This window comes from Fonsecaea multimorphosa (genome assembly GCF_000836435.1).
Source record: "Fonsecaea multimorphosa CBS 102226 unplaced genomic scaffold supercont1.3, whole genome shotgun sequence".
Taxonomy (NCBI): domain Eukaryota; kingdom Fungi; phylum Ascomycota; class Eurotiomycetes; order Chaetothyriales; family Herpotrichiellaceae; genus Fonsecaea; species Fonsecaea multimorphosa.
Genome location: NW_015971637.1, coordinates 87,533 through 99,840, shown reverse-complemented (window position 1 = coordinate 99,840; position 12,308 = coordinate 87,533). Strand labels below are relative to the sequence as shown.

Below are 12,308 nucleotides of genomic sequence, written 5' to 3'. Positions count from 1 at the left end.
AATACTCAAGAAAAGAAAAAGAGACTGTGCAAAGAGTCACAATCAAATTGCGAACATTATACCAGACTCAATCCTGGGAATCAAAAGACGCAAAAACATGTTGTATTTCTCGTGCCCGGCGCAATATGTACTCCATTGCAATGCTGCAAGATCCTGCCTGCCTGCCTGCCTGTGCCCCGGCCCAGAGCCTCAGCCTCGCCCATCAAATCCCCGGCTGCTACACCATTTGACGCATGACACCCCCATTGCCACCAACAGCCGATCATGCCCATCTATATACAGCAAAAGTCTCGACTTGCGTGCTGCGATGCAACTCGTCTCGCTAGCTTTCTCCTTCGTTCCTGCTTCCGTGATCCACGCGGCGTGTTTCTCCCCAAACGGCCTTGGAAGGCTCATCTGCGACTGCTCACAGATAGAAATAGTGGATTGAAATAAGGATCTGCGTCTCGGTCCTTGCGCAGTCCCAGTTCAAAGTAAAAAACATCCCAAAAACCCGTCGATTCCACCAACGCCATGCCATGAATTCGGGACAAAAAAAGTGTCTTCCACAAAAAGTCTCGATGAAGCTAAATGAGCCACCGTTGCTTTTGAGGAGCGCATAGATCCTTCCTGATCACTCTATTAGAAGGGACCAAAATGTCGTTCGCCGCATATTGACCGTGATTCAGGCGCGCTCGCTCCATTGACTCGTATTTAACCAATTCATGTTTGATAACGTAGCCTCTTCAAATGGTATTTGGGCCATAACATGTGTGGTGAATTGAGACAGAGATTACATAATGATGCATCGACAGCCAGGGCTTCGACCCTCACCCTCGCGGTGTGCTGAATAGGTGGATTTGCCACCTTTGGCGTCTTCTTCCTCAACGTAGTCTTGCGGCTTGATTGTCATGTGCAGCACATTCGGTGCATCGATTGAAAACTTGTAATCTGTTGTGCGCGCCCACAGAGGAGCGGAAGTCAGTTCTGAAGTGCACAGGCAACGGACTGAGATCGCGGGCTTCCGCCTCGCCTCGTGTGCATCGGGCTGTTTGCTCACCTTTTAGGGATGCCTTGTCATCCAACAGCTTGCCCATACTTATCAGCCGAATAGAAGTAGGACTGGACGGTTTTGTCTCCCATTCTTCCCGCCATTCGCGCAGAATCAGTTCCTTCAGCTTGTAGACACTTAGGTTGAACGGATCATTTTCCGGCACCTCGACATTGCGCTTGGCGAAATACTTATTGTCCAGCTTGAAGGGATGTCGTGCTCCAGAAGTCAGGAGCAGGGTCACCGTTAACGCCGGCCCTACAGCAGTAGTTGCTGATGCTTCATCTTTTGCGGGGGGAGCAGGCGATGCCTCGTCTGTGGAAGGGCCAATCGCGGTGGAAAATTGTCTTGATATCTTCTGCTGGGGTTCGGCGGCTGTAGTAGAAGGCGGAGGAGGATTCATCGATTGAACCATGGCGGTGTTTGTGTCGGTTCTTTGGGGGCCAAGCGAGGGCAGTGAAGGCTCGGGCGTAGCTGAGGACATGGTCTCTGGAGGAGATGAAGAGGTAGGATGAGCGTCGGAGGGGTTCGCAGGGTCCGAGGGAAGGTTCGACATGTCGACGGATGTGGTTGAGGAGAGGTCTTGTTGTTGCGCACGAGATTGCTGTTGCAACCGAGGACTATCTGGGGCTAGCGGGCTAGAGCCTAGAGGTCTGGATGGGTGCGCTGGAGTCGTGGGCAGCGCTGTCGTTGGAGGTTTCAGTCATCAACTCATCTGAGGCGCAAACAGAATCGCAAGACCCAACAGATGTTCCAACAGAGGACTGAGAAGATGGGATGTTCAACAAGTCAAGCGAGTAGTGACTAGAATGGGAAAACCATGCCAAGTTTGCTGGAGCGAAACAGGGTCAAGGATGGCCTTTCCGGGAGATCGAATTGGAGTGATGATGCGAGCTGAGAGACTCCGAATTGAGCCCGTGCACGCTTGTGCCGCAGAGGGTGTCGCAAGAATCACTCCTCGAGCAGGCGGGAGGGAAGCGGCCAGACCAACAATCGCCACGGAGCACGCAGCACACGGACCTGGACCTGGAACGGACGGGGTCCGGAGATATTCTGAAACTGAGACACAATGGTTGATGCACCTCCGACAACAGATCTGGAAGGTGGACTATGAGGTGCAGCACCGTCGTCTGCTTCTTTGGCCACGGGTAAAGAAGAGAAGAGAGGCGTAGCGAATGGTGGAGGATTGCAAAGGGAAGAACGGATTCCAGGCGATTAAGGGCAGAGGGACGAGGGTAGAGAGAGTGGGCGGCATTATCCGGGGGTGGCAAGCACCTTCGGGTAACGACCTAGGTATGGAGGTGCCTATTGGGTGCCTGTCAGATGCATCGCTAGGGGCAATAATGCGGGTAAGTTGGGGGCTAGTGAGCCTTCTCCCTGGGTACTCAGGCACTAGTAGTTAGGTCTCCCCTATAAGTCCTCAGTACCACTCTGTACCTGAAAAACCTTGGGCCTGAACGCTTGAAGCGAAGGAGCCGCCCCCGGCACTCTCCAGCCCCTCGCCTCGTCGCCCTCGCCCACCTCCCACGGCCTCCCACATTTGCTGTTCCGGCGCTCGCATAATCACCCGCAGTTGCAACCTCAACCCCGGACGGACACTTGCCTCGCGCACCATTTGTATCACTCTATCAGACCACCCACTCCGTCCTCTTTTGCCTTTTGGTTCCTGTGCCTCGATCCTGTCCCTATCGGCTATTTCCCAGAGGTACCGAGTACCTGTGGCGCGGTGCGGAATGACGACATGCCTCTGAGATCCGCTTACAGCAGTTCTACAACCACTCCCCATACCGCCCTGGGTCTTCGACTCGGACGCCCTCGTTGTCCTGCTTTACGCCCAATAACCTGACATGTCCGATTGTCGCTCCACTCGCATCCTGACTCTTCCACCCTTCCAGTCTGGCTTGTAGTGTCTTGACTGTATCGCCGTCGTTCTTCACCAGCAGAGAGACGGCATCATACCCTCCTGCACCCGGCGCAACCCCTCCCACCACTCCCGGCAAACTCGTGCAGAAATCCAACAACTCTGTAATCACTGGGGGCTCTATTGGCACTCTGGACTTGGCCGACATTTCCCTCACAAGACTTCGAACAGTCAGGATGATATCACTCAATGCTGTGAAATCGTGCTCGATTCCCTGGACCTCGACCAGCCGCCGCAATTCTTGGCACAGTTCCCCTTGACCTTGTTGTATCGCAGTCCACAGCAACGTCGACTCCTCGATGTTCTCCTTGCGCCATTGCAAGACCTTCTTCACCATCCCCGGTGTCTCCGACCCACAGTCCACATCGCACATGACCAGTGAGAGGCTCTCTGGAATTTGCACTGCACGACTCGCAATTTCGACATCCCATTTTGCGTCCAGATCCAAGTCGTCCACACAGCGGTGTAATCGTTCGCCGAACCCAGCGCTTGTAGGTTCGCCCACATTCTCCAGGATCGAAGGTGTGAACCGTCGATAGAGGCAAGACCCGTAAACCGCTGCCGCGACGTCAAAGCCTGAGCCCACTTTCCCTTGAGCCGCACAGTGTGCTGCCTGAGCTAGATTGTGAATCGTTTGATGGTTCAGCTGTGTTTCTTCGCCAGCAGCAGTCTCCTTCTTTGAGTAGAAAGCAAGAAGAGCAGAGACGAAGGCCGTGACCAGCGCCGCCGACGATCCCAGCCCAGTCTTGTGAGCGTCGCTCAGCTTGACTCCAAAGCTCGTAAACCTCGCTGAATCGGCCGGTAATGAGTCGGGAGATTGAGACTGCGATTGGGAATAGTAATCATCGTCCGCGAGTATCGTCACCTTCACGCTTTGCAGGACATGATGCGAGCCCGAAACGTGCGAGAGATACGTCAGCCCGTACCGCAACGTCGTCTCGACGAATCTGTTCGGACTGGCGGTGAACCCAGACTCTTCTTGACCTCCGACTTGCTCGACTGTGACCGCGCCTTCCTCTACCCCTCCAGCAGCGTAGTCGATCCGGTACAGCCATTTGGCATCAATGAACTGCGGCGACTGAACCAGGACGTGTGGCCCGCTCAGGCCGTTAGGCACGTTGTCTCGCCATGGCTGCACGATTACGTGGATCCGGGCATTGAGCCCAAACACGAGGCCCGTATGCTGGCGGTCGAGGACCAGGAACCCACCGGCGAAGAGGACCTTGCCTGGTGCAGAGACGGCCACTGCTGGGAGCGACATCGAAGAAAGAAGGAGAGGGAAATGCTATATGGGATAAAATGGATATTTGGGTTAAAAGGGGGACGAATTCTATGGCCGATGCCCGACGAGACAGACATTAACAAAGCTGTCCAGCCAATCAGCGTTCTTGCGCAGAATTTTGCTGCCAATCATGGCGGCTCTACGAGTAGCATCGAGAAATCTAATACCAAAGTGCTCGAGACCCTTGCGCATCTATTCGGTCTCTAGTCAAGGGACGTTGACCCCTCAGACGATGGTGATGTCCTGCGGCGGAATAGCCCTCAGCATAGCATCCACTCTGTCGAACCGGTCTTTCAATCCTTCACGGCTCCAGTCCACCACGATATGGTCTTCGACAATTTCGACGTAGCCGATGCGTTTATAGATGCCACCATTTCCCCTTGCTTGCAATACCAACGCTAAATGTAGATTGTTGTTGTTCGACCCGTTGCTGTCATCTCCATCAGGAACCAAGGTCGATACCGCAATTGGCACGATAAAGACCTCGGAATCCCATGGTATGTGGTGCTCTCCGGGCAAATCGTAGTCGTAGTCCGGATAGTATCGATTCACGTCCATTTTGCCATCTTTCATTTCCGCCATCCTAGTGAGCACGGGCCATCGGCTCCGAATCCATGGCTTTTTCCAAGTTGCTTTGAGAAGGGGTCCACGAAGGGTAATTCGAACCTCATCCTGGCTGGAGGAGAAGTCACCCATCTCCGGCGGTCCCTTGGTGTCACAATGGACGTCCAGTAGTTCGATCGCCCCAAAAAAGAAATGCAGCCTCAGGTCCCAAGCAACTTGGCACTGGACAGAGGCCCAAGACCAACTCGGAGCCCTCCATTCGGCGGGTCTTGCGAATTGTGGCCCAGCCGGCGTCCGCCACATGAGATCCAGGAGAAAAGTGTCTTTCCAGAGGCCTGCTAGAAACATGTCTTGTCGCCTTAGCATTTGCATCCGTTGAGTCAAGGCGGCCAATGCCGGAAAAATATCACTTGGATACGAAATATGCAGCCGCGTATACTCTTCCACGGTCCGATACCACAGAGTCCTTGGGCCTTCTTGCCCATTTTTGCCCAAAGTCTTCCAAGAAGGGTCCCAGCCGTGCAAGTCCGACAAATGAACGAGTTCGTCCGTCGCATCCTCATCGCTGACGCCGCTTTCACTTCTCCTCATGCGCCGGCAGGACCACATTACCTCTTGAGCGCAAAAGTGGAGAACTCGAACGGACAAATGCATCTCTTGATACACCCACGCGCGGTCCAGCAGAGGGAAATTCTCTAGATCCAGGTGAAAATCGTGCACCGGATAGCTCGGTGGCTTCAAACGAACGTAGACATCGCTCCTCTTCTCGACCAGCCGAGCAAGGTGGCGAGGATCAGTGGTGCTGTAGCACCCTTGGCAACCTTCCTTGGACTTTGAAGCGGCAATAGTGATGACCGCGTTTTCGTATATGGACCCGACCTCGGTGGCGTTCAGGGACCAATCATCCTTGCTGTCCTGAAGAATGCAGAGGGAATCGATCCATAGAAAATCGATGCCGAGCCTGCGACAGATGTCTATGGCGTCCTGGAATGTTTTAGTGAGCTTTCCCCACGGCACTTCAACTTTGAATTGTTCTATCGTGGCCCGTTTCGATTTGAGAATGGTGCTTTCAGGACGTCGTGGGGAAGGGCCCCAACAGTGGCTCAAGCATGCGTAGGGATGTCTCTTTTGCGCCGTATCTTCACGGAGCACTACTTTGCCATTCGCAACCTCTAGAAGTCGCCGAGGGAGCGAGGGAGTATGCTTGTTATTGCCAACGTGGGATTTGGGGCAGTCTGGGTGATTGTCCAGACAGTCTGTCATCCAGGCCCGGATCTTATCAAATGTCGTCTCCGACGAGGTATCTCCCGGAAGCAGATGCCGAACTTTGTCAGATCCCAGGTGCCTTCGAGGCTCCGCTAGATGTCGTGTTAGTCTCTCAAACCGGACATCCTAGCCTTAACCCAGCTCAAAGTTCCTTAAGAACACGTCCCGCCCTCGGAGAAGCAACAGCACTCACAGCCAGGAGAGAAAATGTCAAGCTGGAGTTCCTCGTCCGGATTAGCTCCATCTCCGTCCAGTGTCAGATCGAACCAGAAATCCCACGATCCATCCAAAGAACCGTCACGAGCGAGAATGTTAGGGTCATAGCACGCAATGCACTTAGCCAGGAGAGAGCATCGATAGCAGCCGAGTTCTGCAGCGAGTCGGAAATCACTGAGGGCGCAAGACAGCGTCCAGCTAGGGCTGGGCGAATCTTTTGGCAAGCGACAACAAAGACACACTTCTGGAGAAGTAGTAGCAGCGAGCCGGAGTCTACAGAAGGCGAGCCACGAGGCCAAGGTCATTGGGAGCGTCTTAAGGGTTGGGATTGAGGGAAAGAGAGTGAGAAACAAGGACGAAGTCGTTGCTTATGAGGTGCTTGGTTGCTGGCTGCGCTAGACCGCATCCGGCACCAGGCCAACCGCCCATCATGCAGTGCATAATTTTCCCAACTCCAGCCCATGTTTGCTCTCCTCCTCCCCCAATCCCTCCTCATCTCGGAAACAATCACACCCACAGCCCGCTTCTCTGACTATGGGGCGCCCTGTTGTCCATCACTCCACGGCACCTGACGGCCACCTCATCCAGTCGGACGCCCTGGGACGCGGATGACGTGGGAGGGCCGTCGAGCCTTATGCTCCACGTCTATACGGAGCCTTGCAATTCCGTCGACATGGCCAGGATCTTATCTCTTTTGTGCCTGTGTCGCGTGCCCATGGATGCCCATCTCCATTTCTCGTGGAGCCTCGCTTGTTCAAATGGCATTCATCAATCTGGCACCTGAGGCCACTCTTACCAACCCAAAATGTCTGTGATCCCGGCACCTCCGTCGGCGAGGGAGTGCCGCCTGAACACCTGCGTCACGCCTTCCGCCTTTATTTTGCCTGCCGTTTGTTGTTTCTGCGCAGATTCCTGTTCCTGTACTTGCTGCGTTCGTCCTCCCTGTCTCTCGCACCCTTGTTTCCCTTTTGATTCTTTGGCGGTCGAGGGATGGTAGCTGGCTGGGTGGAACTCGTGGGCAGCCCTTCCAATCAAATCAAGAGCTGGGACTGTGAAAATACACTTGGAGGTGCTCACTGTGTGCATACATCTCGGTCGGTCGCCAGAGAACCCATTGAAGATTCTCGCTGGAGCAAGCCGGGAGGTGACCGACGCGACCGTCGAGGCCAGATTCCTCCCCGACCCTTAGACGAGGCCAGTCGATGTGCGCAATCCTATCTGGTCCTACGCGGCTTCGGAGGATACATAATGGGGTTTCTAGGTCTGGGCGAGCCATCCTGGGGAACCCTCATCATTTTCCTCGGAGCATGGATTAACCGCGACTTTACCACACCAGCAGCACGACCAAGTCAAGAGTCTTACGTCGCACTCGTGGAAGATGTCGGCGCTGAAATGGGACTTGAGGCTGACTCGGGTACTGGAGACGTATCTATTGCATCTTTACCCAAGGCCGCTCGACCGGGCTACTGGCGTGGCAGAGAGTTGACCTTCCTCGGGCTGAAGACGACAATTCAGACACCAGATACGGCGGTCTTCCGCGACAGGATATTCAGCAAAGTACTCTTGCGCTTTCCATTTTTGATCGAGATCGTGTACTGGGCTCTCATCTACGGCGTGAGTTGATGCCATGCTCGTATTCTGAGCCGGCGACTAACACCTTTTGCAGGTTTACCAGTTTGGCCGGGGCCAGCTGGCTATTAGACTGGTCGACCAGACCGTCGACATAGCTTGCTATCATGCCTTGTCCGTGATTAAATTGGAGCAGCGGCTTCACATCTTTTGGGAGCTGGCCATCCAGCAATTTTTCCTCCAGTACCCCAGGGGAATGTGGTGGATCAACCGGATCTACAGTTTTGTCCACCTCCCTGCGACGATAGCTTTCTTGGTCGGCTTATACTATTTCGCCATAACGCGGAATCGATCCAGTGTCAACCCGAACTGGTCTGATCAGCCTCGAACTTCGATCGGCCCTGAGCTGTACGAGAGCAGGCGTCGGGCCCTGGCTCTTTGCAACCTCTTTGCCTTTTGCGTCTTCAGTAGCTGGCCATGCATGCCTCCTCGTCTGTTGGGAGACTCGACATTGCCAGGGGAGCCCGGTGCGCTCGCCCGAAGCTTTGGCTTCGTTGATACGATCCACGCGCGCGACGGAGCCGCCAGCGTTTTCAACACCAGGAAATGGACCAATCAGCTAGGTAGGAGTACAACTGTGTGGTCGAAAAGATAGCTGATCTCCGCCTAGCCGCGATGCCCTCACTTCATTTCGGATATTCGCTGCTGATTGGAGTCTCTATCATGCGACTTCCTCTCGCTCCGTCCACCAGACGTTACAGGGTATGCGTCCCCGCCGTGCCATTCCTCAAATCCCGCTACACCAGCTTCATCGTCCGAATGCCGTCTCTTCCCAAGCTCATCTGCGAGATGGTCGGCTTCTTGTACCCGTTCTCGATCTTGATCGCCATCGTGGCGACTGCGAATCACTTCATCTTGGACGCTGTGGCAGGAGGCATGATTTGCTTCATTGCACTACGGTGCAACAACTTCATGAAGAATTTTCTACCCCTCGAGGACTTGGTCTTCTGGTGCCTCCGCGCTCACAAGCCGGTTCAAGAACCTCTCGTCCAGAGCGCCGCGTCTGGATGACAAGCCGTGCTCATTGCAGTGGCAGCATCAGTTGGCTTCGATCCTACGCCTTGGCACGGAACAAACGCTTGTTGAAGCCTTTTCTTACAAGGCACGATTGGTATGTAGGACCACCCGGTACCAACCCTGAAAGTGTGGCTGATGAGACAGCAACGACGAGCGGCAGAGCAGTGCAAGCCAATTATGCCACGGAGAAAGGAATTGGTGGATGTGAATACTACGAATAGTGAGACATTGAATACTAGTCCGCAGCAACAAACGATGCCTCACTTGGCCGGATAGTTTAGCCTCGATAGCAGTTTGGAAATGGAGTTGAGAAAACGAGAAGGGATGGACAGTGGAGCGAGCCACAGCTGAGCCCGTCAAGGATGGATTGTGGGGGCTTTGAGTATGAATAGTACATAATAGTTCCATTGATACTAGACATATATCTCCAACCCTAGCACAGGGGCCGATAGTCAGAAGCTGGCAGGAAGGCAGGTAGCAGTGGTAGCTCAAGTATCATCATCTTGTCACTCACCTTCATCCTCGCGAGCATATGGCCACTCATTTCATTCCAGCCCCCGCTGCTCTAGTTCGATCGATTTCCACAGAAGATCCCGGGAGCCGGACATGGAACACCGGACATTGAATACCGGGTCATCCTCATCTTCAAGGAAAGGCAAGCTCGTTCAGGCGAAATGCCGGAAGACTAGCTAGGTAGTTGACGCGGCGACAAGACTGGCACTTAGTTTCTTTTCCGCCCCCCAAAAGCTGTGAAATACTAACTCAAGAGGAGAGCCGGCAGCAAAGTTATCCAAGGAGGTCAAACACCGACGGGGGAAGCTCTCCGATTTTCACTATAGCAAAATGATGGCCCCCGGCGAGAGAGAAAAATGCATATCTTTTTGTGGCCCCATCGTCGTTTGCGAACACAAGTGTCTCCCGAGGTCAAAGTGCAGGAAGGCAGTCTCCAAACCCCCTTTCGCGCTCTTTTTCTTTCCCCGCTCCCCACAGGTCTGCGCTAACGCTGTTCTGCAGGTGAGCAGCCTTCAAATACATACTCAGCCTCGTCCCTCGGCCTTCCTGCTGTCAAGTTTACCCCCCTCGCCTTGCAGAACTGCATTCATTGTACGGGTGCGCTCAGGGAGTCCACAGGGTTATAGTGCTTAGCACCACCGAGTGTAGCACGATTGTTTCGACAAATAGAGCCATACAGCAACACCGGCCATCCGTTGCAGACAGTAACGCAGTCATTCCTTCTGAGGCACCTTTGATCTTTTTTTTCCAGCAATGGCTCCTTCTGCGACGACTAATGGAGACGCCGCGCCGGTCAAGGCGGACACGAGCAAGAACCGTGCTGTGATCATCTCAAAGATGGATGATCTCACCATTCAGGACTGGCCTCTGAAACTGGATTCGTATCGAGATAGTCCGCCATACGTGCCGGGGTCACCTCTACCGAGTGGTAAAGCCCTCGTCCGCATTCGCGCCGGCGGTATCTGTGGCTCGGACGTGAGTGGCCCTCACCTGATAGTTGACAAAGCACGGGATGGGACGTTGACGAGGGTTTCCTAGATACACTTCTGGAAAGAGGGCAGTGCAGGGCCTGACATAATCAAGGATCCCTTCGTCATCGGGCATGAAGCTGCTGGGGAGGTTATCCAGGTCGCTGATGACGTCCAGTCATGGGCACCGGGTGATCGCGCTGCGATCAAACCTATGCTTCCCTGTCTCGCGTAAGGGTATGTCGGATCAATCCTTGGCTGCGATGCTGAAGTATAAGCAGTTGCGACCAGTGTACGACCGGGTTTTCCAACATCTGCAGTTCGATAGAGTATTACGGGGTTCCAGGACCCGGCCGGCAGGATGGATTGCTCACCAACTACAAGATTGTCCCGGTAACGGCACTGGCTCGCCTGACGCCCAAGATTGGATGGGTCGAGGCTGGTACGCTACAGCCCTTTGCCGTCGCCCTCCAGATGTCGCGGCAAGCCGGGCTGAAGGCGAATCAAACCGTGCTGATCCTCGGGGGCGGGTGTATCGGGTTGCTGCTGGGCGCAATCGCCAAAGCGTGAGTCCTGACGTGACAAATATGTCTGCCAACGCTGACCACGGCCTCGAAGATACGCTGCAAAGAAAGTAGTTGTCTTCGAGGTACAACCTCACCGGGCAGAATTTGCGAGGAAGTATTGTGCGGACCAGGCTTTCGTCAACCCACCACGCAACCCCGGTGAGACGACGGAAGAATACTCTAGCAGAGTTTCTAAGCACATCCTAAGCTCAGTAGACGGGCTCCACCGTGGTTTCGATGTGGTGGTGGAAGCTTCAGGCGCCGAAGAGTGCATGCAGATCGGAATGCATGCCTGTAGACCTGGAGGGACTTGTGAGTGTCTTCAACCTTTCCATATGAGATCAAGTCCGTAGTATTGTCCAACTAAGCTGATGTGTTTCCTAATAGACGTCCAAGTCGGACTGCATAGCGGCCAGATGCCTCGGCTCCCTATCATGGATATATGCTCCAAGCAGCTCAACGTGCGCGGTAAGGGTTTCTCAGCCTGTTTTGGGGTTGCCTGGTGGCTCAACACTGATGATTACAGGTACCTGGAGATATACAACCAATTGCTTCGAAGACGCCATATCGCTGATTGACAGAGGCCTCGTCGAGACGAAAACTCTGATTAGCCACGTTTTCCCTTTTGAGCAGAGTTTGGAAGCGTTTGAGACAGTCCATAAGGTCAAGGCTAAGGATGGCAGGCATGTCTTTAAGGTGGTCATCTCTGACGAGAAGCTGTAGATTGTGTACCAGCCATAGACACCTAGGTTGCTGAAATTGCTGAGCGTGTCTAACGAACTTGTCCTAGAAGTTAGAGTGCCATCTGCTCAGGTTGTAGTAAGGGACATCGCTGCTAATGGTGTGATGCAAACAGAGCTCCTCACCTATAGAAGCCTCCTATGGAGGGCGTTTGATTTTTTCTGGCTCAGTCATGTATGAAGGACTTACAGGAGATACGTACAGGTGGTCAATGGTTGAAAGTGAGAAATCACGGTGAACGGGCAGACATGCCACTTGTTTGACTTCTTCAAATGACAACGTTATCTGCGAGGCTTGGGGGGACATAGCCTTCAAATGACGACATCCCACCACCATACCTGATCCTTCGCTAGAACCCTTCATATCCTTCGTACAAAGCAGTTTATTTCCCTACTTCCGCGTCTATAGACCTACTATACAGTCCCTGCTCTGATAACGCCTTACTGTAGCGGTATAGGTGAGGAAGACTTGAGAAAATGTTCGATACAAGCACCGTCCGTATTAGACAGCAACCCTTCATTGTGCTTAAGCACTCGACATCCATTAGATCTATAGATATGCGTCCCCAACTGCTCTTCATCGTTAGAGGCCGTTC

At 53.7% G+C, this 12,308-nt stretch overlaps 5 protein-coding genes across 5 annotated transcripts; 2 read left to right on the top strand and 3 right to left on the bottom strand.

Moving 5' to 3' along the window:
• Positions 1 to 772: 772 nt before the first annotated feature.
• Positions 773 to 1,586, bottom strand: Z520_01819 (uncharacterized protein; the record flags this gene model as incomplete). Its single annotated transcript, XM_016772334.1, has 2 exons — positions 773 to 930; positions 1,040 to 1,586. The coding sequence occupies 2 exons, from the start codon at positions 1,584 to 1,586 to the stop codon at positions 773 to 775; spliced, it is 705 nt and encodes a 234-aa protein (XP_016635804.1).
• Positions 1,587 to 2,799: 1,213 nt separating this feature from the next.
• Z520_01818 (uncharacterized protein) lies at positions 2,800 to 4,212 on the bottom strand (the record flags this gene model as incomplete). The annotated part of the gene is made up of 1 exon (XM_016772333.1): positions 2,800 to 4,212. One exon carries the CDS (start codon positions 4,210 to 4,212, stop codon positions 2,800 to 2,802), a length of 1,413 nt encoding a protein of 470 aa, XP_016635803.1.
• A 246-nt stretch (positions 4,213 to 4,458) lies between these two features.
• Z520_01817 (uncharacterized protein) lies at positions 4,459 to 6,307 on the bottom strand (the record flags this gene model as incomplete). Its single annotated transcript, XM_016772332.1, has 2 exons — positions 4,459 to 6,189; positions 6,257 to 6,307. The coding sequence occupies 2 exons, from the start codon at positions 6,305 to 6,307 to the stop codon at positions 4,459 to 4,461; spliced, it is 1,782 nt and encodes a 593-aa protein (XP_016635802.1).
• Positions 6,308 to 7,527: 1,220 nt separating this feature from the next.
• Positions 7,528 to 8,919, top strand: Z520_01816 (uncharacterized protein; the record flags this gene model as incomplete). Its single annotated transcript, XM_016772331.1, has 3 exons — positions 7,528 to 7,893; positions 7,946 to 8,471; positions 8,519 to 8,919. 3 exons carry the CDS (start codon positions 7,528 to 7,530, stop codon positions 8,917 to 8,919), a joined length of 1,293 nt encoding a protein of 430 aa, XP_016635801.1.
• Positions 8,920 to 10,191: 1,272 nt separating this feature from the next.
• On the top strand, positions 10,192 to 11,695 carry Z520_01815 (uncharacterized protein; the record flags this gene model as incomplete). Its single annotated transcript, XM_016772330.1, has 6 exons — positions 10,192 to 10,413; positions 10,477 to 10,637; positions 10,688 to 10,972; positions 11,025 to 11,284; positions 11,360 to 11,440; positions 11,499 to 11,695. The coding sequence occupies 6 exons, from the start codon at positions 10,192 to 10,194 to the stop codon at positions 11,693 to 11,695; spliced, it is 1,206 nt and encodes a 401-aa protein (XP_016635800.1).
• Between the last annotated feature and the right edge of the window lie 613 nt (positions 11,696 to 12,308).